The 24,478-nt window shown below is 35.0% G+C and overlaps 4 protein-coding genes across 8 annotated transcripts; 1 reads left to right on the forward strand and 3 right to left on the reverse strand.

Moving 5' to 3' along the window:
• Positions 1 to 829: 829 nt before the first annotated feature.
• On the reverse strand, positions 830 to 1,378 carry LOC110809318 (RNA/RNP complex-1-interacting phosphatase). Its single transcript, XM_022035112.2, has one exon. It carries the CDS (start codon positions 1,325 to 1,327, stop codon positions 977 to 979), a length of 351 nt encoding a protein of 116 aa, XP_021890804.1. The 5' UTR covers positions 1,328 to 1,378; the 3' UTR covers positions 830 to 976.
• Positions 1,379 to 3,246: 1,868 nt separating this feature from the next.
• On the forward strand, positions 3,247 to 9,755 carry TTA2 (fibronectin type III domain protein (DUF1423)). Its single transcript, XM_022035125.2, has 2 exons — positions 3,247 to 6,993; positions 8,920 to 9,755. Exons 1-2 carry the CDS (start codon positions 3,882 to 3,884, stop codon positions 9,474 to 9,476), a joined length of 3,669 nt encoding a protein of 1,222 aa, XP_021890817.2. The 5' UTR covers positions 3,247 to 3,881; the 3' UTR covers positions 9,477 to 9,755.
• Positions 9,756 to 10,819: 1,064 nt separating this feature from the next.
• On the reverse strand, positions 10,820 to 11,433 carry LOC110809332 (photosystem II 5 kDa protein, chloroplastic-like). Its single transcript, XM_022035126.2, has one exon. It carries the CDS (start codon positions 11,352 to 11,354, stop codon positions 11,031 to 11,033), a length of 324 nt encoding a protein of 107 aa, XP_021890818.1. The 5' UTR covers positions 11,355 to 11,433; the 3' UTR covers positions 10,820 to 11,030.
• Positions 11,434 to 11,989: 556 nt separating this feature from the next.
• LOC110809300 (uncharacterized) lies at positions 11,990 to 24,410 on the reverse strand. Of its 5 annotated transcripts, none has more exons than XM_022035088.2 (14): positions 24,261 to 24,402; positions 23,518 to 23,692; positions 22,697 to 23,345; positions 22,483 to 22,609; positions 21,765 to 21,892; positions 21,571 to 21,640; positions 21,366 to 21,468; positions 14,983 to 15,100; positions 14,756 to 14,837; positions 14,529 to 14,590; positions 13,576 to 13,648; positions 13,391 to 13,474; positions 12,844 to 12,924; positions 11,990 to 12,410 (listed from the first exon to the last, which is right to left on the reverse strand). In XM_022035088.2, exons 3-14 carry the CDS (start codon positions 22,978 to 22,980, stop codon positions 12,246 to 12,248), a joined length of 1,377 nt encoding a protein of 458 aa, XP_021890780.1. In that variant the 5' UTR covers positions 22,981 to 23,345; positions 23,518 to 23,692; positions 24,261 to 24,402; the 3' UTR covers positions 11,990 to 12,245. The 5 variants fall into 5 exon arrangements, with proteins under 5 accessions (XP_021890780.1, XP_021890784.1, XP_021890783.1 ...); XM_022035092.2 differs by lacking the exon at positions 23,518 to 23,692 and having other exon boundaries at positions 22,697 to 22,933; positions 23,096 to 23,345; positions 24,261 to 24,399; XM_022035091.2 differs by lacking the exon at positions 23,518 to 23,692 and having other exon boundaries at positions 22,697 to 22,933; positions 24,261 to 24,410.
• Between the last annotated feature and the right edge of the window lie 68 nt (positions 24,411 to 24,478).

The raw sequence follows: 24,478 nt of genomic DNA on the forward strand, positions 1-24,478 counted from the left end.
TATATATATATATATATAGATACATTTATACAATCGGAATGAGTGGATTTAGTTGATTTACTGTTATCTTTCAACTCAAGCAAGGGTTCAAAGGTTTTGATAATGGAGAAATTAGTTAAAGAAGATTTAATAGGAAATTCAGTATTTACTTGCTTTCTTCTTCAAAATGAGATTTTCACCTTGAGGATTATCAAAACCACCACGGTAATTACAGTGATTAGTTCCTTAGAAGTAGTAGGAGATATTCATTATTCCAAAATGAAAAACTGAATTAAGAAAAATAAGCAGACAGATTATTAAATCTGCTACATTCCAACTGAGTTAAATGTAGTTATTTGGGTTCGATTCAATTAAATTCAAATCAGTTATATTTCGATTGATGTTTTTTGACTGTTTCTATTTTCTCTCATATGATACTACAGTTTTGATTAATTTTTTATATTTTAAAATTTAAATCTATTTATAATTTAATTAAACTTAAAAGAAAAAAATATTAATATATTATTTTATTAGTATTATTGCTTTTTTTTTTTAAACAGAAGTAATATTTTTTTATATATTTATTAAGAATTATATTTTATTTTAATAAATTCATAAAAAATCATATCCTTTTTGTAGATAAGTGTTTCCGGCGGTCCCAATTTTCACGCAACAGGCTCTAATTTGGTTTGAATTTTTTGAACAAAAGTGGGATCAAAAAATTCCAAAGATGTTAGAATTGAATAATTAATGCTTTGAAAAAATGAAATCATAATTAAGTTGACTGAAAATTTTAATTATTATAAATTGAATAGTAACAAGTAATAATGGCGGTTTGATCCCGATTCAATTGACATCTAATCAAGCTTTATTAGTCTTTTATATATATTTAATATATATATATATATACGTATTATATAACATATATAATTACGCATAATATTATACACAGTAAGTATCTAAATATAAATTAATTATATATATAAATATAAAAAGTCTACCAGGAAGGTTTGGGAATGGAGATCCAATACGCGAAGTAAGCAGAGACAATCTGTTGGGATATATACACATAAACCGCAAAAGATAAGCTCATCAACATCAAATCCTTCCAGTCACCTTTCTGTTTAGGATTCAGATCCAAATTCAATTTCTCCTTCAACAACTTCCCTACCTTTTCTGTCTTTCCAAACAATCCTTCATCTTCTTTCTGTGTTTTTCCCGTTGGTTCATGACAGCAAGAGATGGAGAAGACGAGATTTGAATGAGATCGTCTGTTCTTCGCCAACTCTCCGCATCGACTGCTCCTTCTGTAAATCAAGGTATTACTCATTGACAGAGCTAATGCCATGGAAACTCAATTACAGAGTTTGGTTTCTTCTTTTTAGGTCTTAATATATATATAGGGCCCCTCAATATTGAAATATCTTAGAAATTGGATAAGCAATTGTTTACCTCACAATTTTGCTTTTGAGAGTGGAGAAATCATACAGGGATAAGATCAAAAGGGTACTTTGGTCAAATTCAACTTTATTCGAACTATATGAAAAATGTTTATAAACACGTATATGTGATTATTATAATTAAGAGAATTTAATAACTATATAATAATTTTTTATTTAAAATATAAAAATGTATTAAAATTTAATTTAATTTAATCATTAAAATTTTATTAATAAAATAATAAATAAAATTTTTAGTTTTATGATAATAAATATTATACATACATTATTATTAATATATAATATATAATTAAAATGACAATTTTTTTATATTCGTTGAAATTCAAATTTGTAATTAGATTACTTGTTATAAACTAATTAATAATTTTTTAATTATACAATATGAATTTTTTGAACTACCAAGTGAACGATTTTGGTTTAAATTTATATTAATAATACAAGTCAATAAAAGTAATAACTTAATTATATATTATATTAGTAGAGCTCTAATGATTATATTGGATTAGGTTTCCATAAATTTATTATAGATTTTAATTTCAAAAAAAATATTTTTTAGTAATTAAATTTAAATATATATGTTTATTTATCTATTTTTTTAAAAAATAAATTTTGAACAAAACAAAAGATAAGGAAATAGAAGAAAGTGTGAAGAAAAAGTAAAACTTTTAAGAAAGTGTGTAAAATAAATAAAATTGGTCAAAATTTTATTGAAAAATAAAGTGAAAGGGTATTGAAAAAAAAAAAAGATTAGATAGAAAATAAAAATTGAAAATGAATTTTAAAGTGTGCCACGTGAAAATCTAAATTATTAATAAAAAATAAAAAAATTTGGATAAATTATTATCTTAATTTTTAAATTATTTGTTAGGTTTTGATTTTTTTTTTTTTTTTTTTTACAATTTAGCAAATACATTTGCAAAATTATTTTAATTTTATATTAAAATAAAAACTATATATTTGTTGGTTTTTATAAAATTTAAAAATTATAACAATTAAATATTAAATTGGTTACTTTTAGTTTAAATATATTATATTCTCGTTTAATTCATAATTATTAATTATGTAATCCGAAATATAATTTAAATACTTAATTAAATTAACTTCAGTTTATGTTAATGAGAAAATAATAAAAATATAGAATTCAAATTTGGACGAAAAATACACTTTAAAAAAAAAAATTAACTTAAAATACATAGCTATTCATTCAAATTTAATTATTTTAAATCAAAGATAATGTCTTTATGACGTCAAGAGTCAAAGTCAAAGTCAGAGTCCAGTATCCTCTACGTTCTTTCTAACACCTACGGGAAGATCTGAAATAAATGAACACTCGCTATCATGTCTAGACACGTGTAATTCAAAGAAACGTGCGGTCGACTGATATGGCGAGTACAACTGTTTGGTAGACGGAGAGCGTTAGGAAGTGGTTTTTAAAGACTGAGCGGCTACAGCTGAGCATTTGTCAGATGTTGACAAAAAGTCGTAGATTGCAGTAAAAGTCATAGATTCTCCCCAATAGTAATATGACACGTGTCAACATATCAGAGCGCTGTAATTTGCATTTTGGTTTTTAATTTAATATTAATTATTATTATTTAAAATTTGATTAATTTAAGAGTAAATACGACGTCGTTAGATTAGTTTAGAAGTAAATAAATAAATAATTAAAAAAAATAAAGCACACATCACCGCTCACACGACCTTTTACTGATGAGTATGCTTTCCACCCACGTTGCGTATTCAACTTCTTCTTCTTCTTCTTCTTCTTATTTTTTTCAAATAAATAAATAATTAAATAAATAAACTTGTTCTTCTTCCTCTACAGTGGTTAAACTGCGTTGACTGTGATAAATCTCTCTCTAGTTTCTAGCAAATATTTTACATTCCCATTTTACCCTCATTCGTTTCCCCAATTCCTCTTTCACTCCCTCTCTGAATCTCTCTATTTGTTATATAGGTAATTTCAAGCTCAAATTTGACGAACTCTGATTCTAAATCCCTATTTTGTTTTATTTATTCATCTCTCTCTCTCTGTCTCTCTCCATCGCTGAATCTGGTCTTGGGAATTTTCTTGTACTGAGGGTTATCGATGTAATTTTGATTTGAATTTTGCGCAAATCTCCAGGTGCTTTTACTTCAAGCTCTCTCTCCTTCCTTCTCTCTTTCAACTTTCACTTTGAAATGTTTAGTTTAAAATTTAACCGACAACCCTGCTTCTTCTTCTTCTTCTTCTTCTCCTTTTTCTTTCTTGGGAGGAGTTCAGTATTAAAGATTCAGTATGAAATTTGGGGATGAACATAAATTAGGGTTTCGGAAGGTTGTTGTAACTCTTAGTTTGTTTTGTTTGTTGAAGTTGTTGTAAGCTCTTTTTCGGGTTTTGCTTTTTTTTTTTTTTTCGAAGTTTGGTGTGATTTTTTGTTGTTGTTGTGAATCCCAAGCGAAATGAAGAGGTTGAGATCGAGCGATGATCTCGATTCCTATGGCGAGAAGAATGTGGGCAAAGAATCCCTCGGCATCAATCGCTCGTCTTCCTCTGCTCATCGTGGTGGAGGCGGAGGCTTCTACCATAAGTCATCGGCCGACAGCAACGTCGTGCGCAAGGGGCTGATCTCGTCGTCGACGTCTTCTTCGTCCCGGTACGACCGAGACAGGTCGTCGTTTCTGCCCGAGGATGATGGTGGAAATCGCGAAACCTCCAGGCCGCTTTCTCGCAAGAGATTGGATCACGATTTTGAGGGTTTTGATCGGAGGAAAGGGTTTGATAATCGATATCGGGATGAGAGGATTCACCGGTCGGAGAGCTTTTGCGTGTCGAGGAGGGAGTTTCCCAAGGGGTTTCGGTCAGACCGGGAGCGGCCGAGGAGGGAAGGGAGTGTGTCGTCGTGGAGGAGATTTGGCAGCGGAGTGAAGGACTTCGGGTTGGAGGAACGGGAGAGAGGGAGTGTGAGGCCGAGGGAGAGGGAAAGGAAGGATGTGAAGTCACCGAGTTGGTCAAAGGATTCAGGGAGCGAGCAGTCAAGAATGAGAGGGGGAATGGGTGTGGATTCAAGGGATTCCAGGTCCAAGTCAAAATCTAAGTCTAGGTCCTCGAGGTCTCCCACATGTTCCAAGGATTCAGGGAGTGAGCAGTCAAAGAGTGTGGGGGAGGTAATAAAGAAGAACGTGGAGGACGCGCAGGTCCAGAGCGGGAGTAATAGTGAGATGGAGGAAGGAGAGCTGCAGCCGGAGCCTCAAGCTGAGACCAAAATGGATACTGCTGTGGAGTGTGGAGATGAAGGGAAGAAGCCACCTGTTATTGGGTCTGATGGTTATCAGAGAGAGTCCAAAATTGAAAATACCTGTAGGGAAATAGTACTTCTTTGTGGTTTTGATGGTGATCGTAGAGGATCCAATGTTGAGAGAGCTAGTAAGGAAGTTGAAAATGAGGATGCAGATCAAATGATGGAGGGTGCAGAGAAAGAGGACAATAAGGGAAGCGCAAGTGAAGGGAAGCATGTAGTGAAGGACGTTGATGAATTGGTGGATGGTGACGAGAAACCGAGTGATAATGATAGAGCTGGTGGGAATGGAGATGCAATCAGAAATGGAAGTGATGATGAAGGTCAGAAGGCCACAGAGTGCGTGAGGGAGAATGGTGAATGTAAGGTGGAAGAAAGTATTGATATAGTTGTTGAGACGCCTGCGCAGTTGGAAAAGGATCAAGTCCAAGATAAAGGGATTGATCTCGAGGTCAAGGCAGAGGAAGTTGAAGGGTCAGAGTTGAACAAGGAATTTGACCAGGAAAATGGAGGACCAGAAGTGAATATGGATGTTACAGAGGGTCTGAGCCAGAATATCAGAGATAAAGGTAAAAGCATTGCTGTTGCTCCTTCCCATGTTGCTGATTCCTCAGAAGATGGTTTATGGATGGAAAGAGAATCAAGAAATCTTTTAACCTGCAGGGATGGGAATGATGATTTCGAAGGACCAAGTACTAGGGGCTTTGAGTTGTTCTCTAGTTCTCCTGTTAGAAGAGTAGAGAAAGCAGAGCATTCAGGTGCTAATAAACAGATCGATGAGAAGCTGGGGCTGGAGCTATTAGATCTTTCTCTCAGCTTACCAAATGTATTGTTACCTATAGGTTCTCGTGGTACAAACCTCGCTCCAGGCTCTCCAAGCCGTGGTAGAAGTGTTCAGTCATTCACAAATACATTCTGTACCAATTCTGATGGGTTTACTGCATCAATGTCCTTCTCAGGTTCTCAGTCATTCTATCATAATCCAAGTTGTTCGCTGACACAGAATTCACTGGACAACTTTGAACAGTCTGTTCATAGCCGTCCTATATTTCAGGGAGTAGATCAAGTTTCTCAAGGATCTTTTCAAGCACAATCTCATAATGAATCTAGACATAAGGAAGTTCCTATGTATCAAAGAATTCTGATGAATGGAAATGGCTCTCTTCATCAGTCACAAGCATTACAGTGTATCTCTAATGGGCAAAATGCACAAGGGCAGCATATTAGAGTTGTGGAGGGAAGCTCGAAGGTAACCAATGGACTTGATAAGCAGTTGAGTTTTCATGAACAGAATGATGTTAGATCTCCTCCACAGAGTGTGGGTTCTCATGAAATTGGTTCAAATTTTAGTTTTGATAAAAAGAGAGCAATCAGAGAGAAGCACGGTGGTAGCTTATATAGGAGTAGCAGCCAGAAAGAACAAGATCAGCTCCTGATTGGTGGAGCTGATTTTGTTGAGACAGTTATTTGCCGGATGATTTCTGATCCTATACACCTGATGGCCAAAAAATTTCATGAAATGACAGGACAATCTATAGGTTGTCTGAAGGAGAGCATTCGGGAGATCATGGTAAACGTGGATAAGCATGCACAATTATATGGATTTCAGAATGCACTGCAGAATAAGTCTGACATTACCTTGGAGATGTTGGTTAAATCTCATCGTGCTCAGTTGGAAATATTAGTTGCTCTGAGAACTGGTCTACCTGACTTCCTCCGGTTAGAGAATAGTATTTCATCGTCTGAGTTGGCTGAGATCTTTCTGAACTTGAGATGCAGAAATCTTATGTGTCGGAGTCTTTTGCCTGTGGATGAGTGCGATTGCAAAGTTTGTGCAAGGAGGAATGGTTTTTGCAGTGCTTGCATGTGTCTTGTTTGCTCAAAGTTTGACATGGCATCTAATACATGTAGCTGGGTTGGGTGTGATGTCTGTCTTCACTGGTGCCATGCGGATTGTGGCTTACGGGATCGTTATATTAGGAATGGGAGAAGTGCTACTGGGCCTCATGGAACAACTGAAATGCAGTTCCATTGTGTTGCTTGTGATCACCCGTCCGAGATGTTTGGCTTTGTAAAAGAGGTTTTCCAGAATTTTGCAAAGGAATGGACACGGGAAACACTTTCCAAGGAGCTTGAATATGTCAGGAGGATTTTCTCTGGTAGCAAGGATTTGAGAGGGAAACGACTACATGAAATTGCTGATCTGATGCTGGCAAGATTGGCAAATAAGGCTGAACTTTCTGAGGTTTACAATCATGTCATGGATTTTCTGGCAGGTATGTTTCTATTTTATTCGCCAAAGGATCTTATTCATTGGCTCTTCTTGTCACACTGGAATTACTTTTAAAATCTTGAATTTATTATTATTTATTGGCTCTAATTCTGGGGCATGATTTATATGGGTGGGACGATTTAAGAAGATCTTTGATGGTTTAACTAATATGTAAATACCTTGTACAGGGGTGACACCCCCTTGATGTCTTATACTTAATATACATTCTTTTTTTCTCTCAAAAAAAATATTTATTTCAAGAAAGAAGTATGGACTGGAATTTACTTGTTAATTCACAAAATGAAGACGACAAATTTACAATTTGCTTAGGTCATCTCTGAGACAAATCTAACTCTCTATGGAACTCGTCTGCAAATTCACATTTACTTCAACTATAAGATGATGAAAGTCATAGCTAATAGCTAAAATGATAAAAATTAAGCTCATGGGAATTAATATGGAAAACTTAATGTACTCTAAATTTCATTGAATTTAGAATTTGTTATTCCAATCCTATGTGGAATTTCATATAAGTTCATTTTTATCATCTTTTAATAGAATTTAGACTTCTCCTAATTAAAATAGTTGCGGATGAATTCCACAAAAATACCAAATTTGTTCCAAAAAATAGCCTTAATTCTTTTAGGGTATAGAAAGCATGTATAAGTTAATCCACAGGAACGGTTCAGAGAAACTTTATTTTCAGTCATTTCCAAGTTTATTTAAACAAAACTTAGTTTGATGAAAAAGTTATATTCCCAAATTCTTTCCCTTGGGCTACCATACCAGATGGCATCATTGAGATTAATAATGCATAAAGCTTATATTCAAGTTGAATTTCTCCTTCTTTTCCCAAAAAAAAAGAAAAAAGGTTGAAATTCTCTGGGTTGAAACTTCAGGGAATTTCCTTTCTGGATTATTGGTTTTAGTTGTCTGGAAATAAAGATTGAGCATAAATTGAGTGCATGTTAAATATGATTCTCTTTTATTCTTTTTTTTTACAAACATTTCAAACTAGTTTGTGATCTATGTACCAAAATTTCAAATTAGTTTGTGGTATAGGTTCACTTGGGTTCATCTTGGTTCTTGAAGTGGACCTCTAAAAATAAGGTTCACATTTAAGAAAGAACTAAGGCAAGTTAAGAAATTAGGATAGAATAGGATTCTAGAGATTGGAAGAGAAAAGTCATGGAAGGAGAGGGTGAGAAATTTATGTTCCAACAAGCTTTCTTTTGAAATCGAGATTAGTTAAAGAGTGAAATAAAAGGTATATGTGCCTTAGTCAGGAGAAAGTCCACTAAATAATATGTTTCTTTGGAACTTATTGTATATCATTACTATTAGAAGCTTGTAGTATATCTAGTCAGTTCTATTAGAATCTATAAAATAGGTATTAGTATTCTTGTTCTAGCTGTAAAAAAGATATGAATCAATGACCTTATCACTTAGAAAAAGAACAAGATCCAATAGAATAAGAACGCAAGTGATCCAAATAATGAATCTAGTAATCGTTCAATCGAACTTTGAACCAACCTGAAGTATCAACTAAGTCTTGACCCTTGGAACCTAACCTAGCATCAACTGAATTTCTCATGTTGACTATGTAATTTAGATTCTGAGATTAATATACACTGGAGGGTTAACAGTAAGGTTACTCTAAGCTGTAAAATTAATCTTTTTTGATGTTTTAGAATTGCAACTACCTCATGCACTTGTGAGTGGTCAGTGTTAGCATCTTCTGCTGACATGGTAATGTTTATGTCCCAAAAACAACAATGGACTTCTGTGAAACTATATTGGCTCTATTTTAATAATTGGGCTCTATCCTGTACTTGGAACTATGCATGAGTTTGTCTTTTCTTTTTCTCTCTGGAGCATTGATTTTCCACCAAGCTCCAGGACACTACTTATATCTTCAATGTGTTTGCAGAGTGTGATTCTTCCAAGTTCGTCAACGCCCCAGCTTCATCTGGTAAGGAACAGGGAAAACCCAGCAATGGGATTGCAGGGGCTAGCCAGGATACTTCATGGCGCAATTCTGTTTATCCAGATAAAGCACCTCAACTGGAAGGATCATCTAGCATGCGACGAAGCTTCAATGAATGCACTGATAAACACCCTGTTGACTTGGAACTCGAAAGAAATGCTCACAAGGAACCTCTTTTTGATGAACTTGAGAGCATTGTGCGAATCAAACAAGCAGAGGCTAAAATGTTTCAATCACGTGCAGATGATGCTAGAAGAGAAGCAGAGGGGTTAAAAAGAATTGCAAATGCGAAAGCAGAAAAAATTGAGGAAGAGTATAGGAGTAGAATCACAAAACTGCGGTTGGTCGAGGCAGAGGAAATGCGTAGGCAGAAATTAGAGGAGTATCAAAGTCTTGAAAGAGCACAGCGGGAATACTTCAGTATGAAGATGAGGATGGAGGAAGATATTAAAGATCTTCTATTAAAAATGGAAACAACAAAACGGAATCTGGCCTTGTGATTGTATGTAGTTTAACAGAATTTTCATGTAGAACTGCCTCAGTCTCAGGTAAAAATTTAAGACATAGTTGCAGAAGGAACAAGGAAAAGGAAGCTTGTTGTAGTAATGCACACAGCATGGTTCTTATTTTCTGAAGTCATTTGGTCTTTAGGTGTATCTTTGCGATGTAGGTTCTATTTTCTCTTTTTTTTTTCTTTTCTCAATTGCTAACAAAAATCTGTACAGAGATCAAAACAAACATCTCATCATGTTATAAAAAAGCTCCTCTTCTTTATCGAAGCAGCCTGAAAAAGAATGTTGCAGATTGAAATTTTCTTTCCGCGGAAGGTTTCTAATGCAATAGTGAGGATTTTCTTCTCCATTGCAGGCTTCTAGCTTGGTGAGAATTCTACCATCTCTCTCTCTCTCTCTCTCCCTCTCTATTATGATGTTATTTAAATAAACAGCTAGAAGAACTTTTTTCTTTTCTTTATATATGAACTCTTTCACATGTACAAAAACATGTTCGGTAGTTAAAAATACATCACATTTTGTGTGGCATCATCATCCTACACAGACTGTGAATACAAAATTGAGATTAATTTGAGTTTGATGCGTGTATAACGCATAGATTATGGATATAATTTAAATTTGTTGCGTATCTTACAGGTAGACTGTGAATGTAGATTTTGAAAAAACCTCTTAGAAGTGACGAATGACAGGAAATGCAAAATTTAACATTCACCAATGACTCAGTTGATTCTCAAAAGTTAATCATTTTCCTTCACCATTTTTCTTTTTTGCTTCTTTCTAACCCTTTTTTCTTTTTGGTAACTTCGTTTCTTCTTTAAGCTACTTACTAGCCCGATTTCTGTTGTCTGACATTTAAATTATGTTATGATTGTCAACATTAAGTTCATTTGATAACTATTAACATTGTCACTGCATTAAGGAGATTTTAACACTATTATTTTGGGCCTTCCAAGATAAAAGTAAGTTAAGGTGAATGTCAAATAGGTTTGTACTTCTCTTTTAAGCTTGTACTTATATTTTCTCTTACTTGTACTTTTAAGCGTCAAAGTTTTAGCACCCCCTCTTCGGATAAAGCCCGAAATTCGTCCTTTTGTTTTTGTTGCCGGCAAAGTCCTGCTTAGTCAAACTTATTAGTTTGGGTCTTTTTTATATACTTTTTGGAAATTAATTATAATTATGAAAATGTAATTTATGTTCAATTTTAAACTTGAGATCTGTACAATTCCAGCATTCCAAACACATCAGTCTGTAATGAATTTATAAATTTTCCCAGAAAATTTGACAGAACAATATATGCGCTATATATATATATGTATAGACACGGACAAACGTAATATGAAAATGAACATTATATTAGGAGGTAGATATATCAGTTGGTGCCATTTATCCAACACACAAAGCTGGAGATCTAATGTTGTGTGAAACACTTAAATGAGAGCATCAACTGTGGGAGAAAGTACAGCAGCATTTTGATGAGGCCAAATAAACAAAGTTCAGAATAGCAGAGAAATCAAGTTACAAACAATTAATAATGGATTTTCTTCACTTGCGACAGATCCTTGCCGTTGGCATGGTGACACAAACCGGTGCATAAAACTTCTTGGCTTCTGCGGTGCCAGCTTTCGGCTCCTCGGCCATGGCAATCCCGGAAACAGAGCAGATTACGGCAGCTGCAGCAGCAAACATCAACTCCCTCCTGCCATTGCTGCTCTCTTTGTTGGCCTCAAACTTCACCTTACTCTTTTCCATTTCAGCTCCTTTTGCAGCACTGGCAACAACTGAATGTCTCCGGTGAGAAGCCACCGGAGACTGGGTGGTGGCGAGGCTGGTGCCGAGGAAGGAAGCTGTCATGGTGATTGAGGCCATTTCTGTGTAATGTATTGTGAGTGATGTATGAAGTTGATGAGTTAGTTAAATTAGGTATTGAAAAAATGTGTTGGTGATATCCAATATCTTATCTCTCAAGATATGATTTGGACCAATCATTTTTTCAGATGCAATATGAAAGTTTCTGGTGCTTGATCTTCACATCTTTCTCAAGGTACAATTTTTCTTTAGTGGGTCAACAAGGGCCACTAGTTTTCAATGTCCATTCACTATTCCTTTCAGCTTTTTTCTAATATATCACAACTTATAATTTTGATAAATATGTATATTTCTCTCTCTCTCTCTCTCTCTATATATATATACATATATATAGATATCTATATATCTATATATATGTACATTGCAAAATTCATATAATTTAAGAAAGAACTCAAGAACCTAACAACTCTATTAATTACTTTATCACTTTGTCAATAGACTAATAATCAGACAGAGGATAATGTACAACGGGTATTACATTGTAAATCTACAATTTAAAATTCTGAATAAGAAGTTTCAAGTATCTACCAATTTAGATACTATAACAATTACAATTATCATCCCAAGAAATTCAGTTTCAACCTAACCAGGAATCAGAGGCCAATGCAGATAATTGAAGAAAAATGGGGGCGAAGTAAAATTTAACAGCTGCCTAATAAAGACATCTGATTAAACTGGTAATATCATAGGCTTCAATGCACACTTGACATGGAGTTCTGAGTTTGTCTAAGAATCTGATTCTAAAGTGTCTGATGAGTTTGGAATTTTTCCAGAAATGAATTTGGCACATGTTACAGGCAATCAGAAATTTCTATAGACGTAATACAATGAGAACTGTGGAACCAAAATTATTAATGAAAACTGGGCATATCATTGTATCCTGACAGAATTCTATGCGTATAGGATCTCTTTTTCTTGTGTTTTGTACGGAGGTGGCAGTAAAGAATGTATATCAGCAAAAAGATCTTCACGACCTGATGGCTCTCCCACAATCGGTGAATCCAAGACAGAATCAGGTATTGCTGGAAGGGTTTCCTCGAAAAAGGATTTGATTGTCTGTAATATTAAATAACTCCATGAACAACTTTACCGACTATAATTAAATTGTTCTGTAAGTAATAAACAATCACAACAAATAATAATTAAAAAGATTAGCTACCACAGGCATAGGGCTCAAAAGCGGCAAAGAGGAGCAGAAAAAAGCAACCAAGCATTTTCTGGAGTCAACCTTCAAAATTTTGTTTATGACCAACTTTCAACTTTCAAGTTTATCCTACCTTAAGAGACTCATCTCATAAAAAAGTTTCCATCCAAAATGATTATTGGGAGAGATAATATTTCCAACTCCCACAATTTTATATCCAACAATTTTCTTGCTCGGAACCATAATTATAAAAAATTCACATCTTGGTGAAGTAACAAAAACAGAGAAGCATATAAGAACCTATACTACAGGCTAACTGTAGCATACTTGAACTAACAGACATACCGTGCACTTCAGGAAAGCAGCATCAGCTTTGCGCTTCCACAGACTGTTTCCAGGTTCGGAATGAAAAAAGTTGAGCAAAGGCTGCAGCATATTGGAACAAGGATAGATAGCCAAAGTATGGTTGGAAAAGAAAAGAAAATTATGCAAGCAGAATGGAATGAAAACCATATTTTTTAACAATTAGCCCAAATAGGGGAAAAAGAAGGGAAATGATCCATGCAACTAGCTCCTCCATCCCCAACCAACAAAAAAAAAACTAGCTTCAGACTAATTCCTACTTTATTTGTATATATATATATATTACTATCAGTATCCACCACAGTTCCCACCAATGTGAAAAGCTGCATCCATTGTGGCTGCCAATCTTGGCTGTAACAGGTGCAGCAATGATATTTACCAAGACAAGATAACAGGCATCACTCCATTTCTTTTCTCAAACATGACTTTTTACTGCACAAAGCCTTGATCCAAAATTATTTTATATATTACAATCAAGTAATCCTGAGGAAAAAGATTGGAAGTCCAGCTAAACCAGTAGTTGCAGTACCTTTGCCACATCACGAACATTAGGTCTATTATTTCCATGTATTCCCAAAACAGAGTCCCCATATTCTTGATACTGTTCCAGAATCTAAGCAATAATAAATAAACCAACAGTGTCAGTAATCGGAAAGTAAATAAAATACAAAATAAGCAAATGAATTTATTAAGGAGCTCAATCTTGTGTGAAACCTGCCGACGTGTAATGCCAGTACTTGGGCAACCATAAATTGCTGTATCAACAAGTCCCAAGGTCTGCCAAGGGCTGTGAAAATCATAAAATGATTAGTGGTGACCGAGTACTCAACAAGGTGATCAGGAAATATGAGAGGATGGGAACTTTTTTCTTGGATTAGAAAAGAAGAATTATAAGAGAGAGAAAAGATGAGAGTACATTAGTACGGAGGACAAGGAGACCTTCTAACCAAAGAAAAAGAAGAGGAGGAAAAAAGAAAACAAATCAAAACAGAACTGCCGTTTCATCTCTGTGTAAATAACTAAAGGCCCAAACAGATATCCCATGGTGCCCATGCTTAGCCCAAAGAGAAATGGAAAGGTTATCCTATCTCAGAAACTTTCAAAGATAATTCTCTCTGGCGCAGCTTTCAATTTTTGCTGATCAAGAGTTGGATACCTCTAAATTAACTACTCGCTGCTAAGAGAGAGAGTTATCTAAACCATTTACATTTTTTGAGAAGTTATCCATGATAAGCATGACCATTATGGATGCATCGCATCTTCTTGATTTTATAATTATCTGATAACAACCATTATATTAGATTGAAATTGATGCAAAATGTTCAAAACCTCTGTTAATCTTTGAAGAAAATAATGTCCGGCACCATTTCCTTCTTCCCAGAAGCAGCATAGGAACTTACTTCAAGAATATATTCTCTTTTTTATTATCTTATCACAAATTCTTTAGCCTTTTAGCGAAGCCCACAAAATAAGCAAAATTCAAGAAAGTTCAATTGGAGCTTGGAAGCAACCCTTAATAAAAGATATCCATCTTAGGTGGTTATCTTACATACATGATATGAATCATATTCTGAACAATTTAATCATGTCAAACTGTTGTTTCCGTCACTTCATAAATTTGATCATGAAAGGAGCATCAAATAAATCATACTATGCACTGGACATACTTATTATAAGCAGCACGTCCAATCATAACACCATATGCTCCCTCCCTCAGTGCTGCATTTACCTATATATGAAAAAAAAAAAGAAAATATTATTAGATAGAAGAGGAAAAGTACAAAAGTACCCTTGATTAAAAATGCCCAGAAGAATTAAGCTCAGGACTAGCATCCTCTAATATAAATTTTAGAACCGAAAGATTTGATTGATCTGTTGTTGCATGAATGCTCACCTCAACAACAGAATTTATGCCTCCATTTATTGTGAACTTCAAATCTGGAAAGTCACGCAAAAGCCCATAGAAATACTCGTATCTGCATTATCAATGTAAAATATTGTTTGTTTTAAAAAACATTACAATAAACAACAGACAGTTCCTTTTGAGCAGCCTTCAGTCAAGTCAAGGCCAAAAAGGGAAATATTATTTTATATTAAAGCTAAAGGGGTAATGAACTTTACTTTAAGGGTGGGATTTTTCGATTATCAGCTGGGCTGATGCCATTGAGGAGTGCCTTCCGAGAGTGTATAATGAAATGCCTAGTTGGAGATAGAGAAGAAACTTTGTAGATGAAATCACCTGGCAAAGAAAGAAAGAAAAATCCAGCTTTATGATGTGGAACCAAAATCCCAGCATATAGCAAGTAAAGACCTCAACAACCTAAGAGCAAATATGTGCATATTACTTGCTTTTGAGATGGTTTCAGTTCAAATAGTATGAGATATAGCCATTATTACAAATTTACCAAGCCATGCGGCATAGCATTTAAAATAAATGGACCTAATAAGCATAAAATGGCATGCTTCATGGCGAGAAATATAAATGGGATATAGCATTTAAAATAAATGGATCCAACAAACACAAAGTGCCATACTTTGGGATAAGAAACATATCTAAGCTTATTTTCCACACATGTACTCAAAGCTGTTGAAGCAAGTTATAGAACAAGATGAGACAAGGCTATAATAAAGATAGGCAAATCCATAATGCGCATTTTAATAATATCTCTTGAAAGAAGTATCTTCGGTTTTAATATTAGAATTTGAAGACTTTAATGGAAGCAGAGTTTGAGAGAGATAGAATGAAAGGTTTTTCTCTTCTTTCTTGCTTGCTTAAAACAGAGAGGGTGAGGTGCCATTTATAGGCACTCATTGCCCTGATATCACACCAAAAGTGAGGGTGTGAGAAAAAAACAGAGAAAGGAAAAATAAGCAACAAACGTAACTAATTTTTGGTGGTGGTGGTGGACATTTCACCTGCTCAGAAAGAGTAAATACTAAACTACGCTTATTCTAACATTTTCTACACTCCCCTTCAATCTAGGTTACATATATATATTGAGTAATCCTGATATCACACCAAAGGTGAGGGTGTGAGAGAAAAACAGAAAAAGAAAAAATAAGCAACGTAACTAATTTCTGGTGGTGGTGGTGGACATTTCACCTACCCAGAAAGAGCAAATACTAAACTATTTCAACACTCCCCCTCAATCTAGGTTACATATATATATTGAGTAATCCTATATTGAATACAATGTTATTAAATTTTCCTATTGGTAGTGCCTTTATAAGGATATAAGTAGTCTGAATATCAGTAGAAATATAGTGTAGGGTAATGGTCTTGTCTTCTATATTTTCTTTAATGAAATGACGATCAATCTCCACATGCTTTATTCTATCATGATGCACTGGATCTTTGGCCATACTGATGGTTGATTGATTGTCACACCAGAGTTTCATAGGATTAGAAATACAAAAACTTAGTTAACATTGAATCTTCTTCAGCCATACACCTTCACATATTCTATGAGCAAGAGAACTCAATTCAGCTTTAGCACAACTTTTAGATACAACTGATTGTTTCTTATTTCGCCAAGTGACTAGGTTACCCCACACATATGTACAGTAGCCAATTGTTGATCTTCTATAAGTCACTGATCTTGCACAATCAGTGAAGATCTCAATGTCTCTGTTTATTATTTTTTAGAAGAACAACCCCTGATTAGGGATCATCTTTAAGTACCTCATAATCCGGTAAATGGCATTCATATGTTCTTCAATTGGCTCAGCCATAAACTGACTTACAGTGCTCATAGCAAAACTGATATCAGATCTGGTATGAGCAAGATAGATAAGTTTGCCAACAAGTCTCTGGTATCTCTCTTTATCAACAGGTTTACTATCATTTTTGAGACCGATTTTAACACTAGACTCTATCGGTGTTCCTACAGGTTTACAATCAAGCATACCTATTTCCTTTAAAAGATATAAGACATATTTGCATTGTGAAATAGAGATACATTCTTAGATCGAGCTACTTCCATCCCAAAAAGTATCGAAGTAACGCAAGGTCTTTGATCTTGAATTCTTTGGCTAGAAACTTTTTAAGTTACAGAATTTCTTCATCATTATTACTTGTTAAGATAATGTCATCAACATATATAATTAGAATAGATTTCTTCCCCGTAGCACTGTTTTTGGCAAAAAATGTATGATCAGACTGACACTGAACATATTCTATCTGTTTCACTGCCCTTGAGAATCTCTCAAACCATGTCCTCGGAGACTGCTTAAAACCGTAGAGAGTTTTTTTTAATCTGCATACCTTCTTAGACCCGATGCTAAGTACAGGAGGGACTTTCATGTAAACTTCTTTTTCTAGATCTCCATTGAGGAAAATATTCTTTACATCTAGTTGATGAAGAGGTTAATCAAGGTTTGAGACCAAGGAGAATAGAACCCGTATTGCGTTATGTTTAGCAACTGGGGAAAAAGTTTCCTGATAGTTAATTTCATATGACTGAATGAAGTCTTTGGCAACAAGACGACCTTTATGACAACTCACAGTTCCATCAGGATTATACTTTGTGGTGAAGATTCATTTGCACCCTACAACCTTTTTCCTTGAAGGTAGATCAGATAGTTCCCATGTCTCATTCTTCTCAAGCACTGTGATCTCTTCTCGGATTGCGGCTTTCCATTCTGGTAACTCAAGTGCTTCATGAACAGTTTTTGGGACAATGTTGTTATCGAGCTTACTAACAAGTGCATTGCATGTTGGAGACAACTTGTCATATGACACATAATCCTGTATGGAATGCATGGTGCAAGACCGGACACATTTTTTCAAAGCAATAAGAAGTTCAACATTAGTATCAATATTAACCAATGAGTCAGAAATTTCATTACCTGTAGTATTATGAGTGATCGGTCCAGGAGTTGACTCATGACTTTGCAAGGTTGATTCAAAAATTCTACTATCTTAAGTTTTATTTCTTATTGTGTAGACTCATAGCTTACTTTTTACAGGTAATGTGCCATCAGTATCTATGTCATTAGTATCTGTGGTGGGTTCCGGTTTTTTTGTGGTTTCCTGAATATGAATATTCTGAGAAGATGTCAACTGGATTTGAGGTGAAAGAGGGCTTATATCTTATAAATGATATTCTTGAGTAAAATTCTCCCTTTGAATATTAGTTGTAGGATAAAGTGATTGATTCTAAAAGAAGGTTACATCCATAGTATTGTAAAAACGATGAGTACCTGGAAAAAAACATTTGTATTCTTTTTTATTTGAGAAATAACCAACAAACACATATTTAAGAGCCCTTGGATCAAATTTTCCCCTGAGATAAGTGTGAATGTGAACATAAACGGTGAAGCCAAATATTTTCAATAGGATAGTGGTGTTTAAAACATGAGATTTTGGAAATGCCTGAAAGAGAGCTTTATAAGGAGTTTTGAAATTTAGTATCCACGTGGGCATTCGATTGATCAAGTAGGAAGCGGTAAGAATGACTTCACCCCACAAAAATTTAGGAAAATAGGTTGTAAACATCAATGATCTGGCAACTTCAAGAATGTGTCTATTTTTTCTTTCGGCTATGCCATTTTGTTGTGGGGTGCATACACAAGAGCTTTGATGAAGGATACCTTGATTATTAAAATATTCTCCTATGGTAGATTCAAAGTATTCACATGCATCATCAGTTTTCAGTACTTGTATTATGGTGTGAAATTGGTTTTGAATCATAGTATTACAACTCTGAAATATTTGGCTAACTTCAGACTTTTCTTTCATGAGAAAGATCCAGGTAATTCTAGTATGGTTATCAATAAAAGATACAAACTATTTTTTTTAAGTAATAGTTTTGACTCGTGAAGGTCCTCAAACATCACTATGAATTAGAACAAATGGTTGTGTGGGTTTATATGCTATATTAGGAAAAAAATTGCGAGTGTGTTTTGAAAATTGACACATTTCACGTTGAAATAAAAGTGAATTTTTATTCTTAAATAAAGTAGGAAATAATTACTTTAAGTACAAAAAGTTTAGGTGGCTTAATCGATAATGCCATAACATAATTGTGTGATCATCGTTTGAACAATCTATAGAAACCGAATTAACACATACAACATTAGAAGCTTGTCTACTTGAGGTAGGTGGGTCAACTGCAAGACAGCACAGACTTGAATCCATCATAGCATTGCCAATTGTTTTCTCCAAAACCAAGTCTTGAAATACACAAGAATGATTGTCAAATTTCACCATACAATTCATGTCTTTACACAATTTACTTATGAACAGTAGATTGCAATCGAAATTAGGCACATAAAAAACCGAGTAGAGTGTCAAACAGGATGATATTTTTGTGTAGCCAATTCTTACCACTCTAGAACTTGAACCATCAGCAATCTTAATTAATAAATCTTCCTTCCATTCAACATAATCACCGAACAAGTACTGATTTCCTATCATATGGTCAAATGTCCCAGAATCCACAATCCAAATATGTTTTTTATGGAACTATGCTGATAAACCCAATAGGTATTTACCTTTTTGGGCAACAGAGGCAGAGAAATCACCCAAACTTCCCATTTTCAACGAAAAAAGCTTCACCGGTGCCTCCATTTGTTCTGGATTGAAGGGAGCACTCTCGGGCAACAGAGGGCTCTTCCGAAGTCGCTAAGTTTCCGTGATCCTCTTCTCTCCTGGTTTCCCATGAAGCTTCCAGCACTTCTCACGAACGTGCCCTGCCTTTTTGCAGAACTCACAGAATGGACGCCCTTTCTTTCCACGGGAATCAGAGACGCGAGAAGTAAGAGCAGAAGCATTCTCACTCAGCTGAGTCGATTGAGGTTCTCCCAACATCAATTTTTTCTTGCTTTCTTCTCGCCGAACTTCAGAGAAGACTTCACGAATACCTATAAGTGTTTTTGTGCTTAGAACTCAGCCCTGCATTTCATCCAGACTTTTGTTGAGCCCCATGAGAAACCGAAAGATTTTTGCTGCTCGACAATTTCTCTGTATTTCTTAGCATCTTCTAGGCAGCTCCATTGATGATCTTCGAAGACGTCGAGCTGTTGCCAGTTGCAGATGAGAAAGTTATGATATTGAGTAATGTTTGGCTCACCTTACCGCAACTCGTGGATGGTGGATTCGATTTCAAAAATTACTGAGGTGTTTTCGCGGCTAGAGTAAAACTCACGAGCAGCTTCCCAGACTTCGTGAACTGTCTCGTACAAGAGAAAATTTTCACTGATTTCGAGAGTCATGGAGCTTAGCAACCAAGACATTACAATGTTGTTGTCGATTTTACAAGTCCGAGCATGTCGGTCATTCGATGGAGGTTCTGAAACTTCTCCCGTGAGATATTCATCGCGTCTTTTCCCTCAGATGAATAGCCGCACAAACGTCGACCATTGGAGGTAATTATCGCCATTGAGTCGATGGCTGGTGATGAATGATGAATGTTACTCCACCATTCCAGTGTTGATGGAGTTGGGGAGATACGTACCCGAAATAACTTTGGGTGATGAAGAGTTTCGGTCATTTGTGGCCATTGAAGAATCTGACATAAGCTGAAAGAGATTTTTTGATCAGAGGTGCTCTGATACCATGAAAATTTTAATGGAAGTAAAGTTTGAGAGAGATAAAATAAGAGGTTTTTCTTTTCTTTCTTGCTTGTTTAAAATAGAGAGGGTAAGGTGCCATTTGTAGGCACTCATTGCCCTGATGTCACACCAAAGGTGAGGGTGTGAGAGAAAAATAGAAAAAGAAAAAATAAACAACAAACATAACCAATTTTTGGTAGTGGTGGTGGACATTCCATCTGTTCAGAAAGAGTAAATACTAAACTACCATTATTCTAACATTTTCTACAGAATTCATGCAAAGTCTCATCTATTTTGGGTGAAATTTGTGCAATCTTAATAATCTTTTTTTGACATCAAGATTTTACTCTTTGGTTGTGGTAAGGCCTCCCTTTCCTTTTTCCCAAGAATCAGCCCACCTTGTTATCATTTTGTCTGCTGGGTTTAACCGTTAGAATACCAAATTCAACATATAGAATGCCTGTCCATTTCCTTACTTTCAATATTCACCCAACAAGCATCAGAGTACATGTGCAATCTTAATAATCTTTTTTTGACATCAAGATTTTACTCTTTGGTTGTGGTAAGGCCTCCCTTTCCTTTTTCCCAAGAATCAGCCCACCTTGTTATCATTTTGTCTGCTGGGTTTAACCGTTAGAATACCAAATTCAACATATAGAATGCCTGTCCATTTCCTTACTTTCAATATTCACCCAACAAGCATCATAGTACATGTGCTTCATTTTGTGAAATTGTGTAAAGACATAGAAGCATGATAGGAAACTATGCAAAGATAATGACTAATAATAACTATTCTTAGTGTCTGAATCGTAAACAATTTGAAAACTGCTAGAAACCTTTTGTAGGAAAAATGGTGATATAAAATCTGCCTCCTTCAACTCAGCAGGCATAACGCCAGAAACATAGTATTTAGATCTGAAGGGGAAAAAACTGAAGGGGAAAAAACTTACATAATTCATTATATGAATCATGATTATCAACACCAATTCGGCATTTGACACTGACAGGAACATCCGTATTGGCAGCAATTACTGACATAGCCTCTCCGACGAACTTTCCTTATAAACATAAAGCAACTATGTAAGAGCATATTGGCAAAGAAAATTGATATCTACTTACTTGCACTTGACAATTTGGTTAGCGCATCTATCAAACCTTTGGATCAAGCATAAGGCGAACACCAAAGCATCCATGCCCAGCTACTCTCGGACTAGGGCATCCACAACTAGCAAACAAACAAACAAATAAATACAATAATAAACAAGTAAATAAACCTCATTGAGTGTGTGCAAATATATGAGAAAGAAGAGTAAGAGAGAATAAAGCTAAGATGAAGGAGTTATACAAACTTGAAATTAATCTCATCATAGCCATAAGTATTAGCAAGTTGAGTTGCTTTTGCCAGGTTTTCCAAATTGCTCCCACCAATTTGAAGAACAATAGGATGTTGTTCTGGAGAATATGCCAAGAATCTGTCCTGAGCAAGATAAATAAATATATACAGAATTGGTACAACGTTTATCAAAATATTAGATATGCCAAATTGCCAAAAAAACAAGCAGCATATCCTGCCATCACTATGATGTAGATTTAAGAGATGGAGGAGGGCTGTTACTTTCACGCATTAGGGCCACCAAGGAAGAAACATCTGTAGGATGTATTTAGAATGAATGAATTATTTTTGTGGAATTCACTAGAAACTATCACTAGTTTTCATACTTAATTCAGATACTTAAACATTTAAAATTTCATTTCCAAATAAATTCTAGGTGGAAATGCAATAATGTATTTCAAGTTCATCAAAGCTGGTGGAATTCAAAAATGATTTTTCTTTTGTGAAAAAAAAAAAGGAATTTGAAAATGAATTATGATACTATTTAAAACCGAAGTTGTTCATTAGTTTGGCTCTTATCTCCAAATACCTATTTAAGGTATGCTAAATGGATAATCCCTTCATAAACTAAGATTTCTGAATGAATTCCACAGAAAGAATTCTTTTGCTACAAACATGCTCTTAGAGAAAAACGGAACACAAATTGGTGAAGTTTAGATCTTTTACTAACTTACCAAATTTCCCTCTTGATAAACAATGGTTTCAGCTGCGAGCATCTCTGTATAAAGCCATGCATGCTTTGATATGAGACGTGCAAGAGTCCTATAATGGTTATCTGTCCAATCCATCATTGGAGCGACACTGGAAATAAATCAACAAAAATGCAATTTTATGTTACATAAAATAGTTCACACAGGAGCTGGAATTGGCATATCTAAAGAGACCAACCTAAACAAAGGCGGAGGATACCGCCCAGAAATCGTCATTGCTTTTGCATGTATCTGTTCTACTTGAGCACAAGTAAACAGGCTTGCAGACTTAGTCGAGTACTTGTAACATGTACGTAATGAAAATCGGCAATGTTTTTTCTGGATAATAGAATGAAAAGGAGTAAATGAACATATTAAAGAATATGCTGAAAACTTCACCATCCCTTTAATCAGACATGGGCTGCTCCTTAGGTACCTATCCATTAAATAAAACAAAATCATACAAAAGAAATGTGTGCCCATGGTGGTACATGGACAGCATTAACATGGAGAAATTACTTAGACAGTACACATGCATAATGTACTCCAACCATGGTCATTGCCTCTTACATCTTTGTATAGACAAGATAACTCATACCATTAACCACTGGCACCATAGGACATTGGAAACTGCATCTTCTGCATTTTCTTGAAAGCCTTATCAGCTAGCAAAAACTTAAAAAGTGAAAAGAGAAAAGGCAACTTAGCTTCCACTAAACAGAAGTATCTAACTCAGAATTAATATCACTGGGCTATTTTCTGATGGAATCTTGTGCTTTTTTGTTTTGAAAAGGATCTTGTGCCTTTGGAATTGAACTTTTTAATCGTGTCCACTGATCAACTACAAACTGTAAAAAAAATTTAAGATTCAGTTTCTAAGATTATACTTGAAACATGAATACATCACCACGGGCTTCAAATTATGATTAAGTGACACTTTTACCCTCTTTGTCTGTTATAAATCTTCATAGTTCTATCTTTCAAGAAAACTTAGTTATAGTTCTCATGGATATATCTTACCAACTTTCCCAAAAGAGACTCAAGATTGACATTATTGCCATCACCATCAAAACTACAAAATCATGGCCAATGGAATGTAGCAAACTCCACCATCACCTAATATACACATCTTGCTACTTATCATTGCCTAATGTCCCAGCAGCTACTACCATTGCTATGCCACCACTAGCACCACCTTCACAATCACCAAAAAGACATCACTACAACACCAATGCAGTAAAAAAATTTTCCAGAATCAGTCATCTAGTGAAAAGTGTGGCCTTCATCTGCCCCATAAGTTTCCAAATTCACTCACTTGCCCACATCCGCGAGCGTTCAAATATAGAAGTTCCTGGGTTGCTTTTTATTTTATTTTATTTCCAGTTAGCAGTGCAGGAGACAAGGTGAATAAAATTATCAGAATTCACAAACTAATTTTAGCACAACAAAACCAAAAGAGAAAATTCATTGAAAAGGATTTAAGAACTTGGTCATAGCTTCAAGAAATGAAAAGAGAAACAAGAAAAAAAGGAAGATTACACGGCAAAATAAGCACAGAAGGAAGCAGTATAAAGTTTTTAAACAATATACATAAAACCCTATCTGACAATTAAAACACAAAGCAAGAAACCTTGAAATTCAGTGAGACATTTAATCGAACAGACAACAGGCGCAATGCTACAGATAGAAATATAAACAGAAATGGTTATCCATACACCTGTACGTATATGTTTGTGTATATTAAAGAAGGAATTAGGGTTTACGTGAAGGAGGAAGTGTTGCAGTAAGCTCAAGGCAGGCTGTAGTATGACACCTTGCGGCGGAGAGACAAAGAAGACCGGCGGTCTCTTATCCGCGGCAGCAAATGAGCACCAAAATCTTGTTTGCTCAATGTATGTATATAAATATATATGAATATATATATATATATTTTACAGTAAAAAACAGAATAAAATTATTATTTTTCATAAGAAAAAGAATA

Source organism: Carica papaya, chromosome 8, assembly GCF_054855325.1.
Source record: "Carica papaya isolate Zhongbai chromosome 8, ASM5485532v1, whole genome shotgun sequence".
Classification (NCBI taxonomy): Eukaryota; Viridiplantae; Streptophyta; class Magnoliopsida; order Brassicales; family Caricaceae; genus Carica; species Carica papaya.

What these genes read in the sequence shown, in the direction of transcription:
- LOC110809318 (XM_022035112.2), bottom strand. Translation starts at nt 1,327, where the DNA reads ATGGCATTAGCTCTGTCAATGAGTAATACCTTGATTTACAGAAGGAGC.
- TTA2 (XM_022035125.2), top strand. Translation starts at nt 3,882, where the DNA reads ATGAAGAGGTTGAGATCGAGCGATGATCTCGATTCCTATGGCGAGAAG. An exon ending in TGTCATGGATTTTCTGGCAG is followed by an intron (nt 6,994 to 8,919) that starts GTATGTTTCTAT and finishes ATGTGTTTGCAG; the next exon opens with AGTGTGATTCTTCCAAGTTC.
- LOC110809332 (XM_022035126.2), bottom strand. Translation starts at nt 11,354, where the DNA reads ATGGCCTCAATCACCATGACAGCTTCCTTCCTCGGCACCAGCCTCGCC.
- LOC110809300 (XM_022035088.2), bottom strand. Translation starts at nt 22,980, where the DNA reads ATGGGCACACATTTCTTTTGTATGATTTTGTTTTATTTAATGGATAGG. An exon ending in CTGGCATTACACGTCGGCAG is followed by an intron (nt 13,475 to 13,575) that starts GTTTCACACAAG and finishes ATTATTGCTTAG; the next exon opens with ATTCTGGAACAGTATCAAGA. An exon ending in ATGTTCGTGATGTGGCAAAG is followed by an intron (nt 12,925 to 13,390) that starts GTACTGCAACTA and finishes AATATGCTGCAG; the next exon opens with CCTTTGCTCAACTTTTTTCA.